The sequence below is a fragment of the Peromyscus maniculatus genome, chromosome 20 (assembly GCF_049852395.1).
Source record: "Peromyscus maniculatus bairdii isolate BWxNUB_F1_BW_parent chromosome 20, HU_Pman_BW_mat_3.1, whole genome shotgun sequence".
Taxonomy (NCBI): domain Eukaryota; kingdom Metazoa; phylum Chordata; class Mammalia; order Rodentia; family Cricetidae; genus Peromyscus; species Peromyscus maniculatus.
Window position 1 is genome coordinate 58,852,441 of NC_134871.1, and position 27,980 is coordinate 58,880,420.

Here is a 27,980-nt window from a genome sequence, read left to right on the forward strand (position 1 = left end):
CCGCCCCTTTCCCTCGTGCGCCTTCCTTCTTCCACTTTGAAACTGGGGCCCGCGTTACGTCATAGGCGTGCGCGCCGCGGCCGTGTGCGTACTTCCTGGGCGGGAACACCAAAATGGCGCCAGAGCCAGTGGCGGGTTGAGGCTGCTGGCCTTATCCGGAGCCAGCGTACGGTCCCGGGCCTCTCGTCCCTCTCTGGACATGGAGGATGTGGAGGTGCGCTTCGCTCACCTCTTGCAGCCCATCCGGGATCTCACTAAGAACTGGGAGGTGGACGTAGCGGCACAGCTGGGCGAGTATCTGGAGGAGGTGAGGGCGGCGGGGCAATGGCACGAGCCTGGGGACCCAGGCGTCACTGCCACCCCCGCCTCCAGGTCTGTAGCCGTCTGGTGCTTTGTCCTCAGTTTCTCGGTTTGTTTGTTTTTGTTTTTTCCTCCCCCCAACTCCAGCCTGCCTCTCAAAACTTTCTTCGGTTAGGGTCTCCTGGAGCTGTCAATTTCAGGTCTCTTACCCGTGAACGAGCTGTGAAATCGATTTGGTTGGATGATAACCTTCTTCTTCAATAAATACATTATTTCTGCTTTCTTTTCGGGGTGCAGTACATTGGGAAGCATCACTTTCGTTTTCCTTTTTTGGGGGGGTGCTTGGGATTTAAGCTAGGGCTTTGTACGAGCTTTTGGCAAGCGCTCTACCACTGAGCTTTTTTTTTTTTTTTTAATCCCTTTTTCCTTCTTAAGACAGGCCTTAAACTCGAATCTTCCTGCCTCAGTATCTCATTTTGCGAGTACTAATCGACCCTACTATGCCTGGACTCTTGACTGTATTTGAGAGATCTGGATCCCCGAAGGGAAAGGGATTTCGTATTTTAGACCTCAAGCTCCGCCCATGTCTTTTCCCTGGTGTGTCGTGACGCACCCATACCCGGGGCTCTTAACTTGAGCCAGCTTTGTCCCGAAGGGTCCGCCCCTAGTATGTGGCCCTGCCCCTCGCTGTAGTCTAGCCTATCAGCATTTCACGCCTCCATTTTTAGCAGCAGTGTCTAGGTCTCTTTAGGCTCCGTCTGCTCCATTTCTGCATTTTTCACTCCTCAGCCCAACACAATCGGATTCCACTACTAAATAGTTACAGATCTCTTGTGTTGAACGGTAGTGGTTTTTCATCTCACAAAATCCAAAAGATGCTTGAAATGCCCTGTAATTCAGTTGGAGAGCATTTGTTGGTCTGACAAATTCCTTTTTGAAACAGTGCAAATAGGATTTCTATTTCACCGCTTCGTTTTTCTCTCCTAAGTGTTGAGGCTTCCCGGGGTGGAGCCTTCTTTCCCTTAAAAATAGAAAATCTTGCGTGATTTAAAATACGGGTTTTCAGCTCCAAGTCGTGGGATACACCCATACCGCTACTACTTGTTGCCTCCAAATCTGTTCTCGAAACTCTCTTGGCATTTTCTGGGATGTTACATGAGCCCTTGGGGTTTTATTTAAAGTGGAGCTTTTGATTTTTGGTTCAAATTCTAGTCCTGTTTTGGTAAAGTTTTGATGTTCAACTAAAGGTGGGAATTAAGAGATGTAATAAGGCTTCATATCCCACACCAAGTTGACCTATGAATTCTGTTAGTTATACAGCCAAAGTATCACATTATGTCTGGTCTAGGCCTATTAAACCTAGATATTTAAGACCTTCTCATCCAAGTTCCTAGATTGGACATCATCCAGTAGCTAGAGCTAGTGTGAGTCTTAAAAATTAAAACGAGCTGGGCCATGGCACACACCTTTAATCCCAGCACTTGGGAGGCAGAGCCAGGCGGATCTCTGTGAGTTTGAGGCCAGTCTGGTCTACGGAGTGAGATCCAGGACAGGCACCAAAACTACACAGAGAAACCCTGTCTCGAAAAACCAGAGAGAGGGCGGGGGGAGTCGACAGGGCCGGGAGTGCAGGGAACTGGAGAGATGGTTCATCAGTTAAGAGCACTGGCTGCTCTTCCAGAGGACTCAGGTTCAATTTTTTTTTTTTTTTTTTTTTTTGTGGTGGGGGATTGAGACAGGGTTTTTCTGTGTAGCTTTGGAGCCTGGCCTGGAACTCACTGTGTAGACCAGGCTGGCCTGGAACTCACAGAGATCTGCCTGGCTCTGCCTCCTGAGTGCTGGGTTTAAAGGAGTGTGCCACCACCGTCCAGCCTCCAGGTTCAATTCCAAGTGTCCACATGAGGGATCACAGCTGTCTGTAACCCCAGTTCCAGGGGATCCATTGCTTTCATCTGGCCTCTGTTGGCACCAAAAGTGGTGCACAGACATATGCAGGCAAAACACCCACAGAATTTTTTAGAAAATTAAAATCAGGGCTAGAGTGATGACTCTGATTAAGAGTACATGCTGCTCTTGCAGAAGACCTGGGTTTGGTTCTCAGAACCCTAATGCAGCTCACAGTGGCTTGTAGCTCTACTTCCAGGGGTTCCAGGACCATCTTCCGGTTCCATGGACACCTGTAAGCACATGGCACACACACATAAATGCAAGCAAACACATATCTTAGAAAAAAAATTTATAGTCAGTTTTAGTTTAAAGCCCTCAGGTTTTCATTGCATTCATTGCTCAGTAGTTTTAGCTTTACCCACGGATGTCCTGTACCTTTTGTGCGTTTAAAAATTTTTTATTTTAATTTTAAAAATTAACATGATTATGTGGGGGTGGCGCATGCATACCAGTGTGCTTGTGGAGGTCTCTTCTTTCCTTCTACCACATAGATACTTAGTCATCAGGCTTCATGGCAAGCACATTTCTCCACTGAGCGATCTCACTGCTCAAAGGCTGCATACATTGTAGGCAAGTGCTCTGTCGTTAAGCCACACCTCTAGGTGCTCTTCATGTTTTTTGAACAGTCAACCTATGGCATCCCATGCTTTTTCTTGGCTAAAGGGTATTTGTGATTTCTTGTCCTATAAGTGACTGTTCTATTTATGACTGAGTCTTTTCATCCTTTAACTTTTTTATTATTGTCTTTATTTATTTATCCATTCATTCATTCATTCATTCATTCACTCATTCATGTATTTTGGTTTTTTGAGAGGGGGTTTCTGTGTAATTCAGGCTGTCCTGGAACTCACTCTGTAGACCAGGCTGGCCTCAAACTCAGGGAGATCTGTCTGCTTCTGCATCCTGAGAGCTGGGGTTAAAGGCATGTGCCACCACACCCAGCCCAGATCCTTTATGTCTGAAGTGTCAGTTAACCATTCTATCCAAAATAATTCTCTTTGTTATAACAATGTCACAAGGTATTCTTCAACTTTCTAGTTTGTGGTCTGTCTCCACCCTACAATGTAAATTCTAAAGGGGCAGAGACTGTGTATGATTTCTTCTACTTTGTAGAATGCCTGACGCATAGATGCAGGATAAATCATTATTAAGTGGGGGCTGGAGAGATGGCTCAGAGGTTAAGAGCACTGGCTGTTCTTCCAGAGGTCCTGAGTTCAATTCCCAGCAACCACATGGTAGCTCACAACCATCTACAATGAGATCTGGCTCCCTATTCTGGCCTGCAGACAGAACACTCACTGTATACATAATAAATAAATAAATCTTAAAAAAAAAATCCTTATTAAGTGAACATGGGCCCTGATGATTAACTTACACTGCACAGTTGGCTGAGAAATGCCAAGAACAGTGTTAAGAGGTCGTACTGGCTGGGTAGTGGTGGCACACGCCTTTAATCCCAGCACTTGGGAGGCAGAGGCAGGCAGATCTCTGTGAGTTTGAGGTCAGCCTGGTCTACAGAGCTACAGAGAGAATTCCAGGACAGCCAAGGCTACACAGAGAAACTCTATCTCAAAAAAAAACAAAACAAAAAAAACCAACCAAACAAACAAAAAAACACCAATAGCACGTAAAGCAAACAGTAATTTATGCTTTTATGCTTGAGATAGAATTTCTAGGGCTGGAGGGATGGCTCAGCAGTTAAAGGCTAGGCTTACAACCAAAACTATAAGAGATAGAATTTCTGCTTTCTAGGGAGAAATCCTAGATACCAAGGAGGAACCACATTGTTGGGTATTAGGTGCCTATTTGGCCTAAGCACTGTTTCTTTGTGTTTTATATAAAGCAATGTAGTTTTTACAACAAAAACTGATATAGTCACCAGAGAGATGAAATGATATGCTGGAAGTCACAGCTCATAGTGGACAAAGCAGATCTGTTCCCCCTACTGCCTGTATCTGGGTGTTGTCATAAATGGGTGATAGATTGGAAAGAAAAGGTTAGGATACTATGAAGACTTTGACTGAGGGACCTGATTTTATTTGAAGTAAAAGGAGTTGCCATGTCTGATAAGCTGAAAATTATGTAGAGGGGACATTGTGCTTGCCTTAGTGGAAAGCATAAGAGTGCAGCTTACATGGGAAGTCTGGTAGCTGGAGGAGACTGGGTTTAAAGACCTCCCGTGGAAGCCTTGTTTAGAGTTTCAGATCTTTCCCTCCGAGTGGCAGAAGGCCTGTAAACATACGGAAGATGGGGTCGGGAGGAGCCCAGTTAGAGGTGAGGCTGGGCCAGAGCAGTAGTCGTGGGAGAGGAATGTGGAAGTGGTAAGGGGCTGATCCTAAATTGAACTGACAGGTGAGCAAAAGAGGAGAGGAGCTGAGGTCCTTAAGTTTCTGGGGAGGAGTAGGGATGCTTAGAGTCCTGCATGACCTGTTCCTTTGACTCTTGTTTATAAAAATCTAGATCGTTGAATAAGACAGTTGGACATAGGTGTCTGGGCAGTAGTAAGAGTGCCTGTAAGATCGTGAGTTCAATCTCCAATACCTTGAGCATTTCTGTGCCGTATCTTGATTTTTTTTCCCCTTTTATTTTATTTTACAATACCATTCAGTTCTACATATCAGCCATGGGTTCCCCTGTTCTCCCCCCTCCCACCCTGTATCTTGATTTATTTATGTATTTATTTATTTTAGATCCCCAGTAGGTACCTGTAAATGGAACCTCAGAGCCTCGGGGAGAAAGTTATTCTGAGGACAGATTTGGCAGTTGTTGACATGTGTGTGGCTGGTCGCTTGCATATGATAGAAGGTGTTCAGTGGGGAATAAAGAGCCAAAACACGGCTAAGGGCCAAGGTTCACAGGCCAAGGAGGGAGGGTTGCAGAGAGAGAACTACTTAGGGCACCGTTTCCTCGATTTTCCAGTCAAAGGAAAGAGTGTACTGTATTTGTCTCCTTTTCCTTCTCTTGGGGTAAAGGGTCTTTGTGCTGGAGCCTGTCCCCGTTGGTTTTGACCTGGGTGGGTACAATGTGAGGTGCTGGTGACAGCTGGTATGCAACTTTAGCCATCATGGTCAGTATCCTTTGGGGACCTCTCTCTTCCAAAACACTTGGTCTCAAAGGATCCAGGATGTAGGGGGGATCACAAAGATCTAGCTTTCCTCTAGAAATACCCAGAGGCCACTGGCAAAGTCTAGTAGACTTGGAGCTACGTTTGTGGGTGGTGGGTTGAGCTGCCCTGGAGGAAGTGAGCATAGCCTTCTGCCCTGGCATCTTGCTTTCTTTGATTCTGTCTCACTATGCAGCGTAGGTGGAACTTGAACCCTACTCAGTGTCCCAACTGCTGGGATCAGAGGCATGCCCACCGAGTCTAGCTCACTAATGTTTCCTCTTGCAGCTGGACCAGATCTGCATTTCTTTTGATGAAGGCAAAACCACTATGAACTTCATTGAGGCAGCACTGTTGATCCAGGGCTCAGCTTGTGTCTACAGTAAAAAGGTGGGTTCCACAGACTGCTGATCTTGGTGCTTTAGTGTTGAGCGGGAGTAACGTGATTGGCTTCTTCTGGGCCAGCAGTGGTGTCCATCTATCTGTAGCCTGCTTTCACTGTGGCTCACACTTAGGATTCCTTCACAATTTTCAATACCAAAGAAAAACTGGAGTTTATTGTTTGCTTTTTTGAGACACGTCTCATGCATCCCAGGCTGATCTTGAACATTATGTCTACCTGAGGAAGATGACCTTGAACTTCTGATCCGTTTGCTTCTACCTCCTGGAGGGCTAGTATGACAGGTGTCAGTCACCATGTCTAATTTTTGCAGTCCTGTGGTGGGGGTTGGGGTAGGGTGAGGGGTGGTGCTTCATGTATGCTAGGTGAATGCTTCGCCAGCTAAACAATATTCCCAACCTGCTTGTTTTTGAGGCACGATTTTATTAGCAGACTGGCCTTGAGCTTGCTCTTAGCTGAGGCTTGCCTTGAACCCCTGGTTCTCCCTGCCTTTGCCGCTTAAGTGTTTGGATAACAGGCATGTTCTACAATGTGTCCAGTAAATTTGAGTTTAAAATGGCACTACCAAGAGGTGATGGTTCAGTTGGCAAAAGTCTGCTGTATGAACATGAAGACCTGAGTTTGTATCCTCGGCACCCGCATAAAAAGCCAGGTGTAACCCTAGCGGTATGGTGCGGGAGACTTGTGGAGCCCTGGAGCTCACTAGCCAGCCAGCCTAGCTAACCAGCGGTCTTCTCAGGTCCGGCCTGAAAATAAGGTAGAGGGCAGTCGGGGAAGACATCTGAGGTTAACCTATGGCTTCCTTAACCATTTGTACAATGTACATGTGCATCTGCACACGTTTGTACACAGCCCCATACAAACACATATAGACAACATGAATGTACAGAATGGTATGGCTAAGCTAGAGGTGTAATTCAAGTGTATGACGCTCATCTAGCATACAGGAGGCCCTGGTTGTCATGCCTAGCACCAAGTCAATAAATAAAATGACCAGGAAGAGAGGGAGGGTCAGGTGTGCTGGGGGCTCTGTTGTCCCTCATGTACGTAATTATCTGTAGCTCAGGCGCAGTGTGTATGAGCTCTGCTTTCCTTGCCTTCCACATGTGGATACTATGCAGTTGTGCTGTGCCATCATTTAGAAAAACTTCAGGCCTCACCCTATGCTGGGACCTCTGGTTCTATGGAGGAGACCAACAAGAAGCAAATGAAAGATCTGTCAGGCAGGCCCACGTGGCTTACGTTTGGCAGGCCCACCCGAGACCCCGAGCACCCTCCTGTGGGTGGAGCAGTAGAGCTAGGAGGAGGAGCTGCAGCTGGCCTGGGGCACTGGGCAGGAGGACAGTGGGGACCATGTGTGAGCAGTCTGGGTCTGAAGCATAGTGGGCACCCATCGTGACATGGCCATGACCTGTGTCAAGGAGGCTGTGCTTGTAGATGTGTGGAGTATGGGAGAGCGGAGAAGTAGAAACCTCAACTGTCAAAAGTAATTCTGAAGGACTGGTTTGACTTGAGAATTGTTGTTGTTGTTGTTGTTGTTACATATGGGTGTCTGTGCATGTCTGTGCCCAGGAATGTGTAACTCTGGAGTTAATGCCTGTGTCTTTACTTGCTCTCTCTCCACTTTCATTTTTTGAGTCAGGGTCTCACCTGAAGCTCACTGGTTTGTTTGGCTGGCTGACCAGTGAACTTGAGGGCTTCTTCTATCTCTGCTACCTCAGCCTTCCCCAAGGCTGGGCTTACAAGCATGCACTGCCATGTTTGGCTTTTTAACATGGATTCTGGGGATCCAAACTCAGATTCATGTGTTTGCATGTCAGGTACTTATGCATGTGGGTGTATGCATTTGAGTGTAGGTACTCCCAGAGACCCGAGGCAACTGATTTTCCTGGAGCTGGAGTTATAAGTGGTTGTGAATAGCTAATGAGAGTGTGGGAACCAAACTCAGGTCCTCTGAAAGAACAGCAAGCACTCTTAACTGCTGAGCCATCTCTCCAGCCCCAGAGAATTATTTTTATGTTTATATTTCAGTGTTTGTGTGTGTGTGTGCACATGTGTGGTTTGTATGTAGGTGAACATGTGTGGTTGCCTAAATATGTAGGTCAGAAGTTGATATAGGAATTGTTTACCTTTTTTTTTTTAAGATTTTATTTTTGTCAGGTGTGGTGGCACATTCCCAGCACTCTGTGAGGCAGAGATAGACAGATCTCTAAGTTCAAGGCCAGCCTGGTTTACAGAGCAAATTTCAGGACAGCCAGGGTCACACAGAGACCCTGTCTCAAGAAACAAAACAATATTATTTTATGGGTATGAATGCTTTCTCTGCATGTTTTTACGTGCACCGTATGTGCTTGGTGACCTCAGAAGTAAGATCGCCTGGAACTGGAGTTATGGTTGTGAGCTGCCATCTGGATGCTAGGAACAGAACTGCTTTTGACTGCTGAACCATCTGTCAGCTCTCTCCGTTATTCTTCGACAAAGTCTAACTGAACCTGGAGCTTGCTGTTAGAGCTGGACTGGCTAGCCAGCAAATGCCCAGGATCTGCCTTCCCATCCCAGTGCTGGGGTTACAAATGCATGCCACCTACCCAACTTTTTCTGTGGATGCTCAGGATCTGAGCACAGCAAGCATCTTACTCACTGAGCAGTTTATTCATTATGCTTGTTCGTTTTTAGACAGTAGCTTGGCACGTAGCCCAGGCTGGCCTTCAGTCTAAGGTTCTCCTGCCTTAGCCTTTGCATGCTGGAGCAGGTGTGTCAAGATATTTATTTATTTATTTATTTATTTATTTATTTATTTATTTATTTATTTGAGATGGGGTCTTACATTCTAACCCAGAACTTATTGTATAGCTTAGATTGGCATCAAACTCATGATAACCCTCCTGCTTCAGCCTCCTATGTGCTGAGGTTATAGGCATATGCCACCACTCTGGGTAGTGAGAATTATGTAATAGTAGTAAAACTGGCTGGGCTTGTACGGAGGTTTGGAAGTGATGGCCAGATGTTGATATGTACCGGTGTCTAATAAGAAAGGTTCTGGGCGGTGTTCACAAGCACCATTTCATTTGGGAACCTCCTTTCCATGTCCTTACTGCTTGCCTCTGGTTGCCAGGTGGAGTACCTCTACTCGCTGGTCTACCAGGCTCTTGATTTTATTTCTGGCAAGAGGTGAGTATTAGAAGTGAGCCAGGAGGAAGAGGCCTTCATCTTCTTAGCTGAACCCTGCTTGCAGCTCGGGAGGCTCCTGAAGTCTCCCAGGATGCTCTTGGTATGTTTTACTTTCTCAGGCGAGCCAAGCAGCTCTCTTTAGTACAGGAAGATGGGAGCAACAGAGCCGTCAACTCAGGAGCTCCCTATGAAACAGAGGATGAGGTGAGTTGGGGCATGTGGACTCTGCCCTGGGTGCTTGCCTGGCCCTGCTCCCATGAGTACTTGCGTTCTCCTGCAGCTCCTGTCCCTGGATGACTTCCCTGACTCCCGGGCCAATGTGGATCTGAAAAATGACCAGGCATCCAGTGTGAGTGTGCCGACCTTTGTGCGGTGGGGACAGCAGTCTTCTCAGTGTTACTCCGTGTAGAATTCAGAGCTCTTCCTCCCCCACCCTCAGGAGCTGCTCATCATACCCCTTCTGCCCATGGCCCTGGTGGCCCCTGATGAAGTGGAAAAGAACAACAGCCCCTTGTATAGGTATAACACTGTGCTAGCATGGGAAAGAGGGGCAGGAAGCCTGCCTGGGAGGGGTCTCTGTGGTAAGCCTGTTTTTGACCACACAGCTGTCAGGGTGAGGTCTTGGCCAGCCGGAAGGATTTCAGGATGAACACATGTACCCCCGGCCCCAGAGGTTCCTTTATGTTGGATCCAGTGGGATTGTGTCCTGTGGAGCCTCCAGATGTGTGCCCCATGCCAAGGAGCCGGAAAGGTAAGGCTTTGGAGGTGGGGGCTTAGTGGGAAGTAGATGAAGATCTTTTGGGAGACTACTGCTGGCTATCTTATGCCTGCGTCTCTGGCCTTAGAAGCTACCTCATACCACCAGCCTTTTCCACTGTGGATAGGTTGGCTAGAGCTTCTTTCTCCTTCATCTTTTCTTGTACCTTGATTACCAGCCAACAAGGTCATAGCTTAGCTCAGTACTGGGCTCTGGTATCTGGTGGCCTCCTTAATCCCAGACTTGGGGCCTGCTGGGTTCTGCTTTCTGCTGGCAATCCAAAGAGGCTCCTTTGGTACCAGTGGGGACCGTCCAGCGATGAGGCTGACCATGTCCAATATCTGTCTCCCAGATGCTGAGGATGTTGAGGAGCAGCCAATGGAAGTCTCTAGGAATGGGAGTCCTGTTCCTGTACTCTGCGTCTCCCAAGAGCCAGGTGAGAAGAGAGGATCAGGGAGGCAGCGCTAGGTGGAACTCCGACCTTGGATGCTCTCCGTTTCCTTAGCCTGTCTTACTTGCTTCCTCTTTGTTGGCTTTTGGGAACAGGCTTAGTGGTAGCTTATGTTGGCTCTCTGTGCTAGGGTGCAATCATCAGTGAGATTTGTTTTCCTGGGTCTTCTCCATGTGAACATAAATGGTAACGATAAGAATCAGGGTTGGGGCTGTAACTTGGAGCACTTGCCTAGCCATTTACAAAGCCCAGGCCTTAGCCCACAGCATAAACAAACAAATAAATAAGCAAAAACATAAATATTTGCCAAGAAATAAGGTAAACCAACCAAAGCATGCCAGTATGAGGACGAGACTATAAAGCCTTGTTCAATTTTTCAAATGCTAAAGTGTGAAGCTGAGAGGAGAGGCTGGCCTGTCCAGCTTTTCTAGGAGCTGGCTATGAGCCTCCTACATGGGAGCTCCACCTGCTGCCTGGCCTCCAGCCTCTTTAGGGCTAACTGGTTTCTTGGTTCCTGCCCAAACTTTCTAGATGGCCCTATGCTCAGTGGTGGAGATGAGGATGCAGAGGATGTAGCAGAACTCCCAGAGGTTGCTCCAGAGACTGCAGAGCCCAGGACCTCACAGCAGGTGGGACACAGTGACCTGCAGAGCTCTAGCTGTCAGCAGAGCAAGCCCTGGTTCTGGGCAGAATTAACGTTCCGTGGGGACCACAGTGCAGGGTCTTGGCTCCTGTATGTCACATTGATGTCCCATCACTCTAGTTTTGTGTATCCTCTCAGGGAGTGTCTGCCCTGAAGCCTGGCCATCCTCCAGCCAGACTGTTTAGTGTACCTTCACATCCTTTTCCTCCGTAAGCAGAAGGGCAGTTGCTCCTTGAGGATGAACTGGCGTTCAAGGCTCTGAGCCCTGTGGGCCTCCCAGGCCCTGTGCTATCAGCTGACCCCGAGCTCCATGCTGTCAGGCTGCCATGAGAGAATGAGTGTGGAGGACTTTCTGCTGCCTCTTTCAGCCCCACGGGTGTGATCTATCGAGGGATGATTAAGAAACCCTCATTTATTGAACACAAACTACAAACAAAACAGAAGCTCTGAGGAGGCTGGGGTTGTATTTGAATGCTGGATTCTTGACTAGCCTATGGGAAGCCCTGAGTTTAATCCCCAGCATTGTGATATGAATACATTAAGAAACGAGGGGGCTGGAGAGATGGCTCAGTGTGTACTGATTTTGCAGACGGTCCAGGTTCGTTCCCAGCCGCCACATCAGGCAACTGATAACCACCTGTAACTTCACTGGCGATCTGGTGCTTCTGCCTCCACAGACAGGCGTCTGCACGCATATGTACATTAACTGCATCCCCACATACAGATTTTTATTTTATTTTATTTTATTTTATTTTATTTTATTTTTTGGTTTTTCGAGTCAGGGTTTCTCTGTGTAGCTTTGGAGCCTGTCCTGGAACTCACTCTAGCCCAGGCTGGCCTCGAACTCAGAGATCCACCTGCCTCTACCTCCTGAGTGCTGGGATTAAAGGCGTGCGCCGCCGCCGCCGCCGCCGCCGCCGCCGCCGCCGCCGCCACCGCCGCCGCCGCCGCCGCCGCCACCACCACCACCACCACCACCACCACCACCATCCAGCCACATACAGAATTTTTAACTTGTAAAAATTTTTGTTTTGTTTTGTCTTGAGACAGGGTTTCTCTGTGTAGCCTTGCCTGTCATGGAACTCTCTCTGTAGACCAGGCTGGCCTTGAACTCACAGAGACCTGACTGCCTCTGCCTCCTGAGGGCTGGAATTAATGTCATGTGCCATTACCAACTGGCTTTTTTTTTTTTTTTTAAAATAAAACCAGCCAGGCAGGATCTTTCATGTTTAATGTAAGCATGAGGACCAGAGTTTGGATTCCCAGGAGCCCACATAAATGTTGGGTAGGTGTAGCGGCCTGCCTGGAATTCCAGTCTTGGAAGGTAGAGACATGATACCCAGAGCAAGCTGGCTAGCAAGACTAAACATGAGGGTGAGCTTTGGCTTTGATCAGAGACTCTGCCTCACTGAATAAGGGGAAGGAGACTTGAGAATGATTCTGAACATCCGCTTCAGCCTCCACATGCACTCATCCATGTGGGCAACCACACTCAAGCCAAAGACGAAGTTAGGTAATTATACACAACATACACAGAAAAGGGGATTACTTCTTCCAAAACCAACCTTTAGTATTTAGAAGGGAACATTAACATTTATGAATTCTGGGTGGATGTTGGAGTCTATTATTTTGGTTTGATTTGGTTATTGGAGACAGGGTCTCATTGTATAGTCCAGGCTAATCCTGAACTTGTGATCCTTCTGTCTCAGCCTCCCAAGTATTGGGACAAGTATGAGTCATCATGTCAGGTTATCATGTTCTCTCCTTGTTTATTTACTTACTTTTATTTATGGTGCTAGGTATTGTACCCACTGTATTGTACATGCTAGGTAAGCACTCTCTTGTGGAGTTACACCCCCCAGCAGTATTGTGATTTTAAAGGAACCATTTCCCTGATGACTGGTTCTCCTTAGGATTGTTTGTGTTTATATGCATATGGAGGTTAGAAGTCACCCTTGGGTTTCATTCCTCACAAGCTGCCCAACTTTTTGTTTTTTAAAGATTCATTTTTGTTAGCCAGTTGGTGGTGGCACACACCTTTAATCCCAGCACTTGAGAGGTAGAGGTAGGCGAATCTCTAAGTTCAAGACCGACCTAGTCTATAGAGCGAGTTCCAGGACAGCTGGAACTACACAGAGAAACCCACAGAAGATTCATTTTTATTTTATATGTATGTGTAAGCACCCAGACATGCATGCATACATATCTGATGTCTGTGGAGGCCAGAAGCGGGTGTTGGATCCCTTGGAACTGGAGTTACAGATAGTTGTGAGCTACCTGGTAAGTGTCGGGAACCAAACTTGGGTCCTCTGTAAGAATAGCCAGTGCTCTTAACTGATGAACCATCTTCTTGTCAGTCCCCCACCCTGTTTTCCAAGACTTTCACCCATCTATTAGGCTAGGTCAGTCTGCCACTTACCTCCAAGGAGCTACCTAGGTCCACCTCCCCACTGCTGGGATGACGAATTCTTGTGCACTGAGCTTCTGCTCCTCTCCGTGATTGAGACCAAAGCCCCGTGGGACCGGTTGCTTGGGTTGTTTTTGCCATAGTCCCAGCTGTAGCCTCTGAACGTAATAATGTTCAGGAAGGGGCAGGATGGGAGGGGGCACAGGGTCTTAGCCTGCTCAAAAGCCTCGTGAGTCTTTCTGTCCTGAGCCCACACAACACTTGCCTAGTTACACAGAGGACCCATTGTTTGTTTGCTGTTATCTCCTCCCAAGTACTTTAGCACCTTGCAAACTAGATTGCTCAGATCTGCCAAAGCCTCTGCTACTCCATAAAGATCACATCCCGCCAAGGGACTCGACAGAGCCACTACATCCCCATACCAGCCTCAAGGTTGTGAACATAGTTCTGTGTGGCCTGGGGAGGGTCAAGCACAACTTCTCGGTCCCAGATCTCGTAGTAGGGCCTCTCCTTCCTCTTCTATTGTCCATCCCCAGACAGTTATGGGGACCACAGACAGAGATGAACACGTGTTCCTAATGGTTCTGATAGGCCAGCCGACTGGTTTCCTTTATACCTCAGGTTGTGCAGCCTTTTCCTTGAGGGATGGGTAGTTCTGTTGCTCATATTCTGCATCCACAGCAGTCAGGCTGATCCCATCCGATTCCACGTCCCACAGCCTCACAAGCCAGGCTGTGACAGGCTCTTCCATTGCTTCTCAAAGGATTCTCCACTTGCAGCGGTCTAAGTGCGGATTACCATAGTTTCTTGTACTAGGCCATAGTTAATACCTCCATCTGCATGCTGGTCCCATATTTTTTCCTTTTTTGCTATTAAAGATCAGACCCGAGGGGTACCTTCTATCACTTTTTATCATGTTCTCCTCCTCACTCTTATTATTCCCATGGCTTCCATGTTCTTGGATCCCAGGAAGGGCTTTTGAACATGGATCTGATTTTTATTTTCCTTTCGGCCTCTAAGCCCTAAGAAGTGGCAAGTCACGGCCTCTGTCTTGTTCTCTCGCTTACCTGACTAACTTGCCAGATCAGAGGGAGGCCCGCACGGAAGATGCTAGCTGACCTCCCTTTGCTGTTGCATTGCTCCTGACACAAACAAGTCCCTGCTTGGCTGCCATCTTGGGCCCAGGTGCATGTCTTACTACACACAGCGATGGCCAAGCTACCTCTTCCGCTGCTTGCCAATAACCTCTGCCCTGGTGTGCTGTCAGGGACTGCAGGATTTCCTCTCAACCCTTGAGCTCTTTTCAGGACATCTCCATAGTCATGTGGTGGACCCCACTTTATCAAGCAGGCGTGCCACCCATACCATGTGGATGAAGACTGTTATCTGGAATTCCCTTCACAGATAATCAAAACCCTAATGGCTCAGCCTTAGTTGCGTGTCTCACTACCCATACATAGTAAGAACCATAGCAGGAAGACACTATTAGCCAGGTGGTGGCGCACGCCTTTAATCCCAGCCCTTGGGAGGCAGAGGCAGGTGAATCTCTGTGAGTTTGAGGCTAACCTGGTTTACAAAGCGAGTTCTAGGACAACCAGAACTGTTACACAGAGAAACCTTGTTCCCCACCCCCCCCCAAAAAAAAAAAAAAGACACTCTAATACAGCACATGGGAAGGGACATCTGTATTTGGAAATTTTCCCCATTCATAGGCTGCTCGGCTTCACTTAGATGACTTGCTACCCTGTACCTCCAGGACCATGTGCTTCTCTCCATTTCATCTTTTGTTCTGTCCTGGCCCTGTGGAGATGATGTGAGCAAATGTCTATTCACCCTAGGTAGGGAACTGAAGACAGATCAACGTGCAAATGGCATCAAAGTCCAACTTGTTGAACCAATGCGAGTTTTATTGGGATTACTTAGAGGGATGTGGGTGAGGTGTTATATAGGAGCAGAAATGACTCAGAGACACCCGCATCACCAAAGACCCATCCAAGCATATGTGGTAGCTCACAAAAGCTGGAAACCTGGATTACAACTTGAAGGCAGCTCAGCAGGTTAGAGAGTGGGTTTTTTTTTTTTTTTTTTTTTTTTGTTGTTGTTTTCCCCTACACAGAGATAGGGTTTCTCTGTGTAGCTTTGGAGCCTATCCTAGAACTCACTCTGTAGACCAGGCTGGCCTCGAACTAAACAGATATCTGCCTGCCTCTGCCCGCCGAGTGCTGGGATAAAGGCGTGCGCCACCACGCCCAGCTGGAGAGTGTCTTTTCCTTGTGGCTTGGTTGATCTCAGCCTCTTCCAGGTAGCTTAGCTTGTCTGAGTCTTCTTTGAAGCTTGGCTAGTCTCTACTTCTAAGCCTTCTAAGTGGTTGGGCTGTTGGAGAATCTTCTCCGGAGTCTTTACTGTTTATGTACTCTTGGGAAAATAGGGGCCTAATGAATCTGATCAGTTTTAGGAACTTCCTGAAGCTATTTTGAGTTTACTTGATGATCGTCCTTGCAGGATGAAGTATTTCACCTCATCTTAGAACAGCAGTTCTTAACCTGTAGGTTGTGACCCCTTTCTGGGTCTCATATCAAATATCAGATAGTTACATTATGATTCATAACTAGCAAAATTACAGTTATGAAGTAGTAATGAAATTTTATGGTTGGATTATCACAACATGAGGAACTGTGTTAAAGGGTCACAGCATTAGGAAGGCTGAGACCACTGCCTTAGGACATCCTGTTGTTGTATTTTTCTTTTCACATCCTGTGTCATAGTTTTATCTAAGAGGAAACTGTCCAACAACCCAAGTGAGCACCACCACACCCAGCTGACTATGTGAATGCTGGGGATTGAACTCGGGTCCCCATGCTAGCGGGTCCAGCACTTTGCCAACTTTTACTTCTTAGTCCCTGGGGGGGCTTGAACCATGTTTTTGATGTGAGCCTAAGCAGAATTTCTAGGATCTTGAGCACCTTGGGTGGACAGGAGCCAGAAGAGGAAAGCCTATGGGCTATTTCTTTGCAGAGTGCCACTTTGCCAAGGAGGTACATGCTGCGGGAGCCACGAGGGGCCCAGGAGCCCGCCTCCCGGCTACAGGTGAGAGGTGCCCGGTTTCTGGGCCCTGTCAGGGAGGGTATATTCAAGGGTATCCCTGCCCTGTCTTTGCCCTGTTGCCTTTAGACCCTTAATACTTCTTCCAGAAACTTAAGTCCTCTCCCACGTAGCCTTGGGCCTCTAATCCTGGGCTGTTCCCATTGTGTCAGCTCTGGTAGGGGGGGCTCATGCTCTACCCCCTCTCAACTTCTTCTTGTGTTTGCTCAGGAGACCCCAGACCCCTGGCAGAGTCTGGACCCTTTTGACTCCTTGGACTCTAAGCTCTTCCAGAAAGGTCAGTAGGATGGTGGCACCTCATTCATGTTCCCCTGCCTAGAGCTACTGAGTTCTGAGGTAGTGGATTGGAGGGGGCTCTGTATGCCCTTCCCTTGGCCACTCTGGATGCAGTCCCTCTGTGCCTCCAGGTAAGCCCTATTCTGTGCCCCCCTGTGTGGAAGAGGTTCCGGGACAGAAGCGCAAGAGGAAGTGTGCTACCAAGCTGCAGGACTTCCACCAGTGGTACCTGGCTGCCTGTGAGTGAGTGTGGCTAAGGTGGCACAGCCTTTGCCTGGGTGCCGGGATTCTGGCCCGGCTCTTGCTAACCACTCTCTGACAGATGCCGACCATGCTGACAGCGGGAAGCCTCGGCGAAAGGGCCCAACCTTTGCAGGTGAGGTGGGGTCCTACGTACCTGTTCAGGGAAGATAGTCCTTAACCGCCTTCCCCAGCTCCACCCCCATCCTCCCTGCCAGGGTCACTGGAAGTCCTGGGTGGACAAATGTGAGCTTGGGCTGGATAGGGAAGCCCCTCATAAGGTCTTTTTCTGCAGACATGGAAGTGCTGTACTGGAAACATGTAAAAGAACAGCTCGAGACCCTTCAGAAGCTGCAGAGACGGAAGGCAAGTACCCATAGTACTCAAGTCAGACTCCACAGGGCCTAGAAGGTGAGATTCCTCACAGATATTCTCTGGATAGGTGACTGAGAGATGGCTGCCCAGTGCCAAGGAGGATCTGTGGCCTGTAGAGGAGGAACGCTTGGAAGATTCCCTAGAAGACCTAGGGGTAGCAGGTAGGTGCCATCTGATGTGGGGTGGGTGGGGTCGGGGGTGGTGCTCTCAGTACCTGTTGCTGTCTGAGCAGCTGCCCCTGGTCACTTCTCCATGTCTCAGCAGACGACTTTCTAGAACCTGAAGAGTATGCAGAGCCTGAGGGGGTGATGCCTGGGGAAGCTGCTGACCTAGGTAGGTCTGGATTGGGAGCCCCTGAGATGTGCTGAGGGAGCAAGAGCTGCATGAGGGCAGAGTGTCTAGCCCCATAGCTGCAGCAGATCGTGGTTGGCCTTTCCAGATGCAGAGGCGATGCCAGAGTCCCTGCGATACGAGGAGCTGGTCCGAAGAAATGTGGTAAGCCTGGGTAACAGGTGGGAGTGGTGGGGCATCCTGGGCTCTGCGTGCAAGGGAGAACCCACTGGTCCTTCCGCAGGAACTCTTCATTGCCACCTCCCAGAAGTTTGTCCAGGAGACAGAGCTGAGCCAGCGCATCAGGGACTGGGAAGATACTATCCAGCCCCTGCTCCAGGAGCAGGTGAGGCATGCTGCTTGGTACTGTAACCGCCTGCCACCAGTTGGGGTTTGCTCAGAGCTGTCTCTCCACTGGAAGCTAACGCGTCCTTCCCCTGTGCAGGAGCAGCATGTACCCTTTGATATCCACACCTACGGGGACCAGTTGGTCTCACGCTTTCCCCAGCTCAATGAGTGGTGCCCCTTTGCAGAGCTCGTAGCTGGGCAGCCTGCTTTTGAGGTGTGCCGCTCCATGCTGGCCTCCTTGCAACTGGTGAGTGGCCTGGGACCCACGGGATGGATGGGGAAACACCCCTGGACTCTGCTGATGCCTCGTCTCCACAGGCTAATGACTATACGGTGGAGATCACCCAGCAGCCAGGACTGGAGGCAGCTGTGGACACCATGTCTCTGAGACTGCTCACACACCAACGAGCTCATACCCGCTTCCAGACCTATGCTGCCCCCTCCATGGCCCAGCCTTGAGTGGAGAGCACTGAGGCAGGGGTGGAAGGTAGTGTATACCTGGAAATCTTGTGCTCTTAATGTGCTGTGGGGCCATTTACTCCAGTGCTGCTTCCTGGCTGGCCTAGCCTAATAAAGTGGCGTTGCTACCCCTACCTGTTCACCTAACAAACCATTTAAATGGGGTGCGGATAGAGCACACACATACAGATTAAGTACGTTCATTTATTGACAGGGCTTATGTAGCATAGTTCAGGGCAGGATGCTACGGAAGGCAGCTATGTGCCGACGTACACTCTCTACAATCTGCTCTGCTGACCTGCTCCGCCCATAGTAGTCTGTGAAGAGACCATCTGGGTTGAGCAAGTAGATGGCAATGGAGTGGTCCACAATATAGTCCTGGTCCTCGTCCTTGGGACCAGCGCTGTAGTACACACGGTAGTTGCGGCTAGCCTGGGCCACCTGTTCTTTAGAACCGGTCAGACCCAGCAGCCTTGGGTGGAAGTCCTGCACATACCGGGCCATGGCTGCTACGTCATCCCGCTCGGGGTCCACAGAGATGAAGACGGGTTGTACCAGAGGCAGATCAGGCTCTGCCTCTAGCTTCTGTACCACCTTCACCAGCTTCTCCAGCTCATCGGGGCAGATGTCAGGGCAGTGAGTGAAGCCAAAGTACATCAGGACCCACTGGCCTCGGAAGTCAGCTTTGCATCGAGGCTGGCCGTGGTGGTCCAGTAGGCTGAAGTCACCCTGACCCACAGCAGCCTGGCGCAGGGCCTCGGTCCGCTGCTGTTGGCGCCACTGCTCCTTCTCAGCTCTTGCTGTCAGCCAGGCCCAGCCCAGCCCAGCCCCAAACAGGGCAGTGATCAGCAGCCTAGTTCTTAGGCCAGGGCCTTGGGGCTGGCCCTGCCCTGACAAGTGTCGGGACTTTACATGCAGAGTTTCACTTCCTGGGATCCGGAGAAGGACTCGAGGTTTGAACTGAGAGAGCCTGGGCCAAGCTTTGGGCCCTAGAGCCAGTAGCACCATGGACCTGAAGCCTCTGGAAAAGAACGGAGATGCCAGAAGTCAGAAAAGAGCAGACAAGGAAGGTGCCCGGGCCTCCACCGAGGGAGAAATTCATCCCCCCACATCCAAGCAGCTTGGCCAGCTGTCTGCATGGGCCCATCGGAACTCAGAACTGTTCCACCTCAAGCCTTCAGCTTCGGCAACACCAAATGTCCATAGATGGTTTGCTCCACACCTGTCACTCCTAGTTCTTTAACCTAGGAGCCTCGGCTTCATTACTGCAATCTATGGACGGACAGCCTGCACCTCAACTGCCAGGCTTCCCTCTGATGCCTGGAGGCATTCAGAATATGCTTTGCCTGGGCACCAGAGCACACGTGTCTATTTACAATAAATCTTTTAAAGGAAGGATGTTGATACTCTGGCTTACCACCTTAAAGGGGTAATCCTTTCTGGCCTCAGGGGTCACTACAGTGTGATCTGAGGCTCAGCAGAAAACCAGTGCCGTCAATGTCACACAGCCCAGCCCATTCATGCTCAGGGCACCATGGGCCCGTCTGTCCCTGAGCTGGCCCCTGGCACCACCCCGAGAAGATGGGACTGGTAAATATTAATAACACACCCCTTTTGTGAGCCCCAGCATCCGCACCTCACACTAGCAGGTCTCTAGCTCGCTGCAACGAAGTGGATGAGGCAGCAGCATTACGCTCATAGACAAATCGCAGAGGTCACGCGTTCACCGTGTCCCACCCACCCAGGCCCGCCCCTAGTGTGGGGGGCTTGCTCAACTGCGGGGACCCCCCCTACCTGCCTACGGTGGGGTCGGATTTAGGGCTGTGCGATGGTCGGGGGGAGGACTAGTTCAGCGAAGGGCGAAGCGGCCTTGAAGGGTGCGCGGTCCGACAGCACGAGCGCCCCCTGTAGAGCGCGGCGCTGCTGGCCGCTGAGCGCGGGGCCGTCCAGGTGTACGCGGAGCCAGGGTGTACCTGCACGAACGACGGAAGCGGTTACCTAGGTCACAGCGGGCGGGCGGCGGGCGACCGGGAGTGTGGGAGTGGTTCCGGGTTCCGGACGGCGCTCACCGCGGTGCAGCCACTGACCCACGTCGACCAGCAGCTCAGCACCCACTCCCGGCCTGATCGGCTGCCCCGCTCGGCTGCGTCCGGCCCCGAGCTCGTGAAGCACACGGGCCAGCGGCAACGCCAGGACGTGCTCCACGGTGCCTAAGGGAGAAGAAGACTGTCGCTGAGGAGCGGCGGGCGGACGCACGAGGGCAGGACCGGGAAAGAAAAGACGCGGAGAGGAAGTGGGTGGGTGGGGCCTGGCCGGGGATATCCGGTCTCACCGTCTGCCGGTGCGAGCAGCTCCTCTTGTTCTCTGGCGTGGGGCAGCAGCTGGCGGCGTTGCGTGGGGCTCCCGGAGCACAGGGCTCTGGCTAGGCCGGGGTCCACGCCCTGCGCCGAAAGCATCAGCTGGAAGCGGCGCAGCGCAGAGCCGTCATCCAACGCCGCGGCCACTCGGGCGGCGCCCTGGTCCTGGGTTTCCGCCTGTCCGCTAAGCCAAAGGATGGCGCCCCCTGCTGGCGGGAGGGATGGAGCCCAGAAGCTGCAGAAGCTGCAGAAGCTGCAGGGGTTGAGAGCTCCTGGCATGCAGATAGGTGGTCTTAACCCCAGCCCTCTCACCTAGCCTAATGACCAGGTCCCGTAGGTCCGGCGGCCCCGCACCATCCAGACAAAGCAATGCTTCTTCCACTTCCAGGGTATGACCCACGCTGCGGCCCAGAGGGTCATCCATGGCGGTCAGGGCTGCTGCGACCCGCAGCCCCAGGCCCATTCCTGCGCTAACCTGGGGAGGCACTACTCAGTGTCCAGCTGGCATTACCAAATTCCATGCCTGCTGCACCTGGGTTAAGATGTCAGGGACGGTTTGGGGTGGAGATCAGAAACCAACACTGCCGGGTGGTGGTGGTGATGGGGGGGGGGGTCTTGTGATCCATCCTAAGTGCAGGGGCTCTGTGCAGGATTTTCCCAGCCCAAGCTCAGGACAGCCTTGATTAGATAGGGTAGGAGGGCTGGAAAGGGGGATTGCCAGTTGGTTCTACCCGGATTATTGAGTGGGCAGAGGCAAGGATATGGCAGAAGGTGAGGTTCACATTCCTTCACAGAAAGGCCACAGAGGTCCAGCGGTGGTGGCGCACGCCTTTAATCCCAGCACTTGGGAGGCAGTGGCAGGTGGATCTCTGTGAGTTTGAGGCCAGCCTGGTCTACAGAGCGAGATCCAGGACAGCCAAAGGTACACAGAGAAACCCTGTCTCTCAAAACCAACCAACCAAACAAACAAACAAAAAAAAAAGAAAGAAAGAAAAAAGAAAAAGAAAGAAAAGAAAAAGGAAAGAAAGGCCACAGTGGCCCAGCACGGGCTCACCAACGTCTTTGCCAGCTCTCGGGCCTGCTCCTGGTCTGGGAAGACTGCAGCCCCCCCAAACTTAACATCTACCACCAGAGTGGATAGTCCCTCCACGACCTTCTTACTGAGGATTGATGCTGTGGAGAACAGAAACATCATCCCCAGGGTATGATACCTGGGGACAGAAGGGGTTGCCTCTGTGATAAAGGTGGCAGTGCCTAGTGGATTGTATGTCAGGGTACCCATATCAGGTCACCTGTAATGAGTGGCACGCTGTCCACAGTAGCTGTCACGTCTCGGGCAGCATACAGGATTCCATCAGCAGGGACCAGCTTCTCACTCTGGCCAACAATACAGCAGCCCACTTCCTCCAGTAAGAGCAGTATCTGTTCAGACACCTGCAGTGTGACCTCTGAGGAAGGACCCTCTCACTGGCCCTGGCCACTGACCCAGCCAAAGTTCAAAACATGGCCCGAGAGTGTCAATAATCTTTCTCTGATGACTGACCTGCCAAAGGTCCTGATTAGTTATAATACATTAATGATTAGCAGCTCATCAGTGTTTTCTACCCATTCCCCCAAGTAATGATCCTGATCAAAGTTCTTTTGATGACTCCAGCCAATCTACAATCAATAACCTTTAGGGAAGTCAGCATGCTCACTAGTGACCCAGATAAATAACCTATCTGTTGATCGTCCTGTGATTCTGGCCAGTGATTCTCCCTCAACCCAGATCAATGATAGATTAGTGGCCCACCTGTACCTGCTCTGGGCTCTGGGTGACATTGAACCCAGGAATAGACTCCAGCTTGTCCAGTGTGCCCCCTGTGTGCCCCAGACCACGTCCGCTGATCATTGGCACCTGGTGGATAGGAATACTGACTTTTCCTGCACCACTTCCCCTATCCCATTTTATCTCTCCACCAGTAAGAACTTCAGCTAAAATTACTTTTTTAAGCAGTTGTAATATTTTCAAATATTTTAAACAGTTCATGTGGGTGCCCAATTGCTGGAAAAAAAAATAAACTGTACTTGGTGGGGAGCAGTTTGCCAGTAGGGCAAGAGGCTGGCACTCATGTGTCTGGGACCCAAATTCAAGGGACAAGAAGAGAAAGACCCAGCTCTTCCTCTGAGGGTCCTGTTAGGTACAGAGGCAGCAGTATTCCATGGCGGAACTTGGACTGTATTGGGAGATTTTGTCTGGATTTTGTCTTTGAGAGCTTTGAGCCAGGCTTGAGGGTAGGAGGTGCCTGTGAGTGGGTCAGAGACTTGTAGAGGTGGCAGTCACTAACCTTGCAGCCACATGCAGCCAGGGCAGGTGCCAGAACCAGGCTGACCTTGTCGCCCACACCTCCTGTGGAGTGTTTATCCACAAGCTGCTGGTGCCAGGCCTTGGGCCACTCCAGTTGCTGCCCAGACTCTGCCAGGGCCTGAGTCAGCACAGAGGTCTCCTCTAGGTCCATGCCCTGCAGCCGAATGGCCATCAGCATGGCCCCTAAGTATGGACATATGAGTGAGGTGTTCCACAGAGCATGGGTTTTCTGGGGCCTGTGATGGTGATGGGGTATTGTGGATCCTTGAGGTGCCTATGGGGCAGTCAGGGGTCAAGGTTCAATTAGGGCTTGCCACACACCGATTTGTGTGTCCTGTGCACTGCCATCCATCACTGCATGCACGAAGTCCCTGATGTCTGCCTCACTCAGATGGCCTCCATCTCGTTTCAGGCAGATCAGCTCAGGCAGTTGCTTGGGTTCCCTACTCCCTCCCCCGGAGACGGTCCCAGCTGCCTCTGGGGTTAAGGGAGGTGGTATCCCTGGAGCTGCCATTGCTTCAGCCTGCAGGGGATATTGAGACACTGCTGGAATCTGCCTCCCTGTCCATGTCCCTGAAGCCATGGCCACTTGTCCCAACCTTGCTCCTATATGTTTCTGGTGCCCATCACTGACCCATGTCTTTCTTAACACCCGGCACTTTTCTCCCCCAAGTCTGGCTTCCATTTCTCGCCCTCACAACTTGACCCCAGTCCAGTACCTATTCAGCTCGGGGGCCTTTACCAGTTTTCTGGATCTGGCCGGGTCCCGACCTGGCATCCCTCAGCCCGGCGGCGTGGAGTTAGGTGCAGAGCAGACAAGCCACTGACAGGTAATTCTGGGACAGCGGGCAGATGGGGCGGTCCCAGTAGGCGGCACTTGTCAAGGGAAGGCCAATCACCACTAGAACTGCTCCTACGGGCTACCTTGTGGCCAATTGAAGGTGTTTCCGGGACCTTTAGGGCCAGGAGAGCGTGGCTCGGGACCAGAGACCTTTCGACCCACTTCTCTGGGGTCGCGATATCTATGGGTCCCGGGCACTGCTACCCTGTCCGACCGGTCGTTAGGTTCAGACACTCCCAAAGTTCGGACGCCACTGAGGCTATCGACGCTCGCACTCACCTCGTCCTCCCCCATCCCCTCACCCCCTGCCCAACCGCGGAGAGAGAGAAGCACACACACAGCGCTGGCTTGAAAAGCTTTAAGCAAACAACCGAGGGCCGGTGCGCGCCTGCTGGCATCAGTCGTTCACGCGGGGTATCATGGGGGCCAGATAGTCTGAGTGCCTGATTCCGAAGCTCCAGCCACGAGGCTTCCGGTGCTGCGGGCCCAGGAGACGCCGCTGACCTTACCAAGCCAACCAGCCGTTCGGCTTCACACAGGAATGCCTGTTCCCCGGGGACCCTGTCTTAGCCCTCAGACCCTCATCCCCTGCCCCTTGACCCTGGACTGCAGACCACCTCGTCCACGCTGTAGCTTGCGGGTCCTGGCCTCTGAGTGCTTTCTTGGGGTACTGAAGTCCGCGGCAGCATGGTGAACTGCGGGGCTCGGTTCTTGTAGACCCCGGGGTTCACAACGTGGTAGGCACACGGGCCTGGGGTCTAGGAGGACGGGAGGAGGGTGTTGGGTCCAGCCTCCATTCCTTGTGAGCTACTGATCTCCTCCTCCGCTCCAAGCTAGAAGCTCACTGTGTACCCCAGGCTGACTTTGAACTCACGATCCTCCTGCCTCAGTTTCCTGAGTGGTGGAGTGCCAGGCGTCCTTCACCACCCCCATCGCCACTGACCCTCTTGATTACTAGAGACGTTCGGCTGGCAGCCCTTTCCCCACCTTGCTGAGGTCCTCGAAGCAGCTGCCCACATTGCTGCGGCCGTAGATGGAGTAAGTTGGGGCTGAGACTTTGCCTATGACACGTGGGCCCAAGAGCGACGGCACAGTGTAGGACCCAGGGCCTAAGGAGGAGCCAGCAAGAGGTTATATGTTGGACTAATCTCCTTGCCTTTATGGCAGACTGCCGATTGGGGTGTGGGAGGGTCCCTAGTGCTGGATCCAGCCCTCCGGCCTCACCTGGGGTTTGTTGCTTCGTGAGAATGCCCCAGTTTCGGGGAGCGATGGTATGCCGGGGAGCGCTGGGGTACGTCGCGTTTCCCGAGCGTTCTGGGAAGTACCTGCCTAGGGGATGGACCAAGAGTGTGGGCCAGAACTGGGGTGGGGTGGGGTGGGGTGGGGTATGGGGAGCCTAGCCTGGGATCTTGGCACTAGGGAGAAATTGGAGCCACAGTGAGGTTCGGGTTTCTGGGTATGGGTGCGCGGGGCGGGGTGGGGGGAGGTTCCCGGGATTCTGGGTTTGGGTGGGGAGTTCCCCAGTGGGCTTCCTCGGAGGCAGTTCCACCACGGGGAGACCCGTGCCCCAGGGTGCTGACCCGGTCCCGGAGTGAGGAAGGGCGCTGTGTGGCGTAGGCGACCATAGATGGAGAATGCCGGGGCGCCGTCGGTGCCGCGCACGGTCATGCGGGCGGGCACCAGATGGCTCGGCCCGGGCCCGCAGGTTGTGTGCTGCAAGGGCAGGCGCGAGCCGAAGGTGAAGGCGGGGGCTCGCGGCCGAGATGGGTCGTGCAGTTTGTAACCTGCGGGAGCATCCCCGCGTCACCTTCGCGGTGCACAGCGGCCGCCAGCTCCTCTCCCTCCCTCTTTTCACCGAGGCAGTCCCCAGCACAAACCCTCCTATCTCTTGGCCTCCCTTTTTGCTCCGGGCACAGTCCTCCGGTTCCTGGATTCCAGGCACCAGTGTAGACCGCCCACAGTCCCACCTTCCCTACTTCCTCCCCGGTATCCGCCCTGGCTACCGGTGTTCGGTGGCAGCTTGTATTTGGGCCCCGGGCCTCTGTAGAGCGCCGCGATGGGGCCGCGGGGCCGATGTGGCCGCCAAGTGCCGACCCAGACTTCTGAGCCCATGGCGCAGGCGCGGGGGGCGCTTATGGCTTGCAGCACCTGTGGACAGAATTCGGAGGAGACAGGCTTCCCCAGCTCCACTCAGGGCCAGCACGACCGAGGGCAGGGCCTAACATGTATCCCAGGGCACCCGGAAAACAAACAGCAGTTTCCTAGGCTGGGAGGCGGGTGCACTGGGGGCAGGATCAAGCTTCAAAGCCATCTCTTGGCCTCCTGTCCCAGGGACTTCAGTGCTAGTGTTTAAGTACAGGCCAAGTTTGGACCCAGACATTGGAAAGAGAATGGCCTGGAGTTTCTGGGTGGGAGAGGGGTTTTAGAGGTGTTGGGAAAGGATGTCCTGGGAAGGGGCCCTGTAGGGGCACAGGGTGCCCCGAGGAAAGACCCGGAGATGCACTGACCTGCGGTGGTGGTTACCCTCTTGAGAAAGCATAGCAGAGCAGCTTGACAACCCTTTCATGAAACTCTCAGGCCCCATTATGTCCCGTCTTGCTTCCTGGCAACCAGAGTAAGTGCCTGGCCCCACCCTCCGGTGCCGGTGCCTTCAGCCCTACCATCTGATCGGTGCCTTCAGCCCTACCATCTGATCGCCTGCCCCTGCTGGGACGGTGTGCTGGGCCACAGGCCAGCACACCCTTCCCAGAGTTAGACAGATCTGCAGACGAAAAAAACAAACTTAAAAATAAAGGAATAATACAGACAGCTCAGTTTAATTATGTATCTATGTAAGCCCACGAAATATTTGCAAAAACGAATGTTTTTGTCCAGAAAATAATAAAAGTTGAATGGAGAGACAACAATGTATGATTGTATCACACTCCAATACAAATTCTCAATGAACAATTTTTTTAAGTAAACAAAACTTCGGGATTAAAGACAGGTGGTGGTGGTGGTGCACGCTTTTAATCCCATCACTCAGGAGGCAGAGCCAGGCAGATCTCTAGGAGTTCGAGGCCAGCCTGGTCTATAGAGCAAAATCCAGGACAGGCACCAAACTACACGGAGAAACCCTGTCTTGAAAAACAAAAACAACAACAAAAACCAAAAAAACACTTCGGGATTAAAAGGAAACTCAATCCTTGAGTTACAAATAATATAAAATACTTGAGGAAAACTGTATAGGATACTGCTGAAGTTGTATTCAGAGAAAAATTTATAGACCTAAGATAACTGTTAATAAAAAATTTAATGTTTAATGACATTTAGAATTCATTTTACAAGTAGGGAAAAAACAAAAACCAAACCAAACCACAGCAGAAAAAAAGAAAAAGAAAAACAGTGGAGTAAGTCTGTATTTCTAACTTGGGCAGGAGGATCCTCAAGTTCAAGGCCAGCCTGGGATACATAGTAAGATCATGCCTCAATAAAAACAAAATAAAATGCAACAAAAAGATACTAACAAAACAGGCAAAGTGATAAAGATCTATTGATGACACTTCAGGGAGCTTGGTAAAGGCAAAAATAATAGCCAACAAAATTAGATACCAGGCTACACGTGGTGGGGCATACCTGATATCCCTGTACAAGACAGGTTGGAACTCTGAGTTCAAGGCCAGCCTAGTCTACACAGTGAGTCTCTAGACTCCCTTATGTATAGAATCTGCAATTGAGGGTAGTTTATCTTTTCCCATTTGTGTCCATTTTTATTCCTTCTTTTGTTTTATTGCTGTAGCTAAGACTGTAAGAAATATGCTGAATAAAAGTGAAGAAAGTAATCATTCTGTCTTGTTCCTGGTTTTAGTGGAAATGCTTTCATTTTTTTTCTCTTTAGTATGATATTGGCTGTTTATTTAGTATGTTTGTCATATATACTCTTTATTGTGTTAAAATATATCCCTTCTGTTCCTAGTTTCTTTGGGGATTTTATCAAAAAAGGATATTGGATTTTGCCAAAAGCCTTTTCTGCATCTATTGAGATGACCTTGTGACTTCTGTCTTGGAGACCTTTTATGTTTGTATTATTAATTGATTCACATATGTTGCCGAGCCATGTCTCCAGCTTACGATTTACATTTCTATT

General features: G+C 50.8%; 4 protein-coding genes across 16 annotated transcripts; 1 reads left to right on the top strand and 3 right to left on the bottom strand.

Annotated features, from left to right (window-relative positions):
* Positions 1-61: 61 nt before the first annotated feature.
* Positions 62-19,704, top strand: Ncaph2 (non-SMC condensin II complex subunit H2). 6 transcript variants are annotated; one of them, XM_006976163.4, is made up of 21 exons: positions 62-214; positions 5,639-5,740; positions 8,866-8,921; positions 9,041-9,125; positions 9,202-9,270; positions 9,361-9,440; positions 9,527-9,672; positions 10,031-10,114; positions 10,661-10,758; positions 16,195-16,266; positions 16,492-16,558; positions 16,689-16,796; positions 16,880-16,933; positions 17,093-17,163; positions 17,240-17,333; positions 17,434-17,505; positions 17,612-17,667; positions 17,747-17,848; positions 17,948-18,097; positions 18,169-18,337; positions 19,228-19,704. In XM_006976163.4, the coding sequence occupies exons 1-20, from the start codon at positions 200-202 to the stop codon at positions 18,307-18,309; spliced, it is 1,722 nt and encodes a 573-aa protein (XP_006976225.1). In that variant the 5' UTR covers positions 62-199; the 3' UTR covers positions 18,310-18,337; positions 19,228-19,704. The 6 variants fall into 6 exon arrangements, with proteins under 6 accessions (XP_006976225.1, XP_006976226.1, XP_076412715.1 ...); XM_006976164.4 differs by having other exon boundaries at positions 17,437-17,505; XM_076556600.1 differs by having other exon boundaries at positions 81-290; positions 17,437-17,505.
* On the bottom strand, positions 18,500-19,317 carry Sco2 (synthesis of cytochrome C oxidase 2). The gene has a single exon (XM_015995101.2). It carries the CDS (start codon positions 19,315-19,317, stop codon positions 18,541-18,543), a length of 777 nt encoding a protein of 258 aa, XP_015850587.1. The 3' UTR covers positions 18,500-18,540.
* Positions 18,500-23,894, bottom strand: Tymp (thymidine phosphorylase). Of its 2 annotated transcripts, none has more exons than XM_042265373.2 (11): positions 23,756-23,894; positions 23,335-23,536; positions 22,994-23,196; positions 22,465-22,563; positions 21,959-22,088; positions 21,721-21,839; positions 20,979-21,141; positions 20,642-20,872; positions 20,379-20,519; positions 20,104-20,282; positions 18,500-19,330 (listed from the first exon to the last, which is right to left on the bottom strand). In XM_042265373.2, the coding sequence occupies exons 1-10, from the start codon at positions 23,789-23,791 to the stop codon at positions 20,125-20,127; spliced, it is 1,482 nt and encodes a 493-aa protein (XP_042121307.1). In that variant the 5' UTR covers positions 23,792-23,894; the 3' UTR covers positions 18,500-19,330; positions 20,104-20,124. The 2 variants fall into 2 exon arrangements, with proteins under 2 accessions (XP_042121307.1, XP_076412717.1); XM_076556602.1 differs by having other exon boundaries at positions 23,733-23,870.
* Cimap1b (ciliary microtubule associated protein 1B) lies at positions 23,182-26,518 on the bottom strand. 7 transcript variants are annotated; one of them, XM_076556603.1, is made up of 8 exons: positions 26,362-26,518; positions 25,858-26,002; positions 25,435-25,638; positions 25,079-25,183; positions 24,842-24,963; positions 24,472-24,612; positions 23,756-23,967; positions 23,182-23,287 (listed from the first exon to the last, which is right to left on the bottom strand). In XM_076556603.1, exons 2-8 carry the CDS (start codon positions 25,964-25,966, stop codon positions 23,197-23,199), a joined length of 984 nt encoding a protein of 327 aa, XP_076412718.1. In that variant the 5' UTR covers positions 25,967-26,002; positions 26,362-26,518; the 3' UTR covers positions 23,182-23,196. The 7 variants fall into 7 exon arrangements, with proteins under 7 accessions (XP_076412718.1, XP_076412719.1, XP_076412722.1 ...); XM_076556604.1 differs by lacking the exon at positions 26,362-26,518 and having other exon boundaries at positions 25,858-26,343; XM_076556605.1 differs by lacking the exons at positions 23,182-23,287; positions 25,858-26,002 and adding an exon at positions 24,134-24,332 and having other exon boundaries at positions 23,830-23,967; positions 26,362-26,478.
* Positions 26,519-27,980: the final 1,462 nt, after the last annotated feature.

Excerpts from the sequence above, each read along its gene's own strand:
- Ncaph2 (XM_006976161.4), top strand. The coding sequence starts at position 200 with ATGGAGGATGTGGAGGTGCGCTTCGCTCACCTCTTGCAGCCCATCCGG. Across the intron at positions 9,441-9,526 it reads AACAACAGCCCCTTGTATAG|CTGTCAGGGTGAGGTCTTGG; the intron begins GTATAACACTGT and ends TTGACCACACAG. Across the intron at positions 16,934-17,092 it reads AAAGGGCCCAACCTTTGCAG|ACATGGAAGTGCTGTACTGG; the intron begins GTGAGGTGGGGT and ends CTTTTTCTGCAG.
- Sco2 (XM_015995101.2), bottom strand. The coding sequence starts at position 19,317 with ATGGTGCTACTGGCTCTAGGGCCCAAAGCTTGGCCCAGGCTCTCTCAG.
- Tymp (XM_042265373.2), bottom strand. The coding sequence starts at position 23,791 with ATGCCAGGTCGGGACCCGGCCAGATCCAGAAAACTG. Across the intron at positions 23,537-23,755 it reads CGGCCAGATCCAGAAAACTG|GCTGAAGCAATGGCAGCTCC; the intron begins GTAAAGGCCCCC and ends TATCCCCTGCAG. Across the intron at positions 20,283-20,378 it reads GGGTCAGTGGCTGCACCGCG|GTACACCCTGGCTCCGCGTA; the intron begins GTGAGCGCCGTC and ends TCGTTCGTGCAG.
- Cimap1b (XM_076556603.1), bottom strand. The coding sequence starts at position 25,966 with ATGGGCTCAGAAGTCTGGGTCGGCACTTGGCGGCCACATCGGCCCCGC. Across the intron at positions 24,964-25,078 it reads CACGAAGCAACAAACCCCAG|GCCCTGGGTCCTACACTGTG; the intron begins GTGAGGCCGGAG and ends GCTCCTCCTTAG. Across the intron at positions 23,968-24,471 it reads CAAGCTACAGCGTGGACGAG|GTCCCGGAAACACCTTCAAT; the intron begins GTGGTCTGCAGT and ends CTGGCCCTAAAG.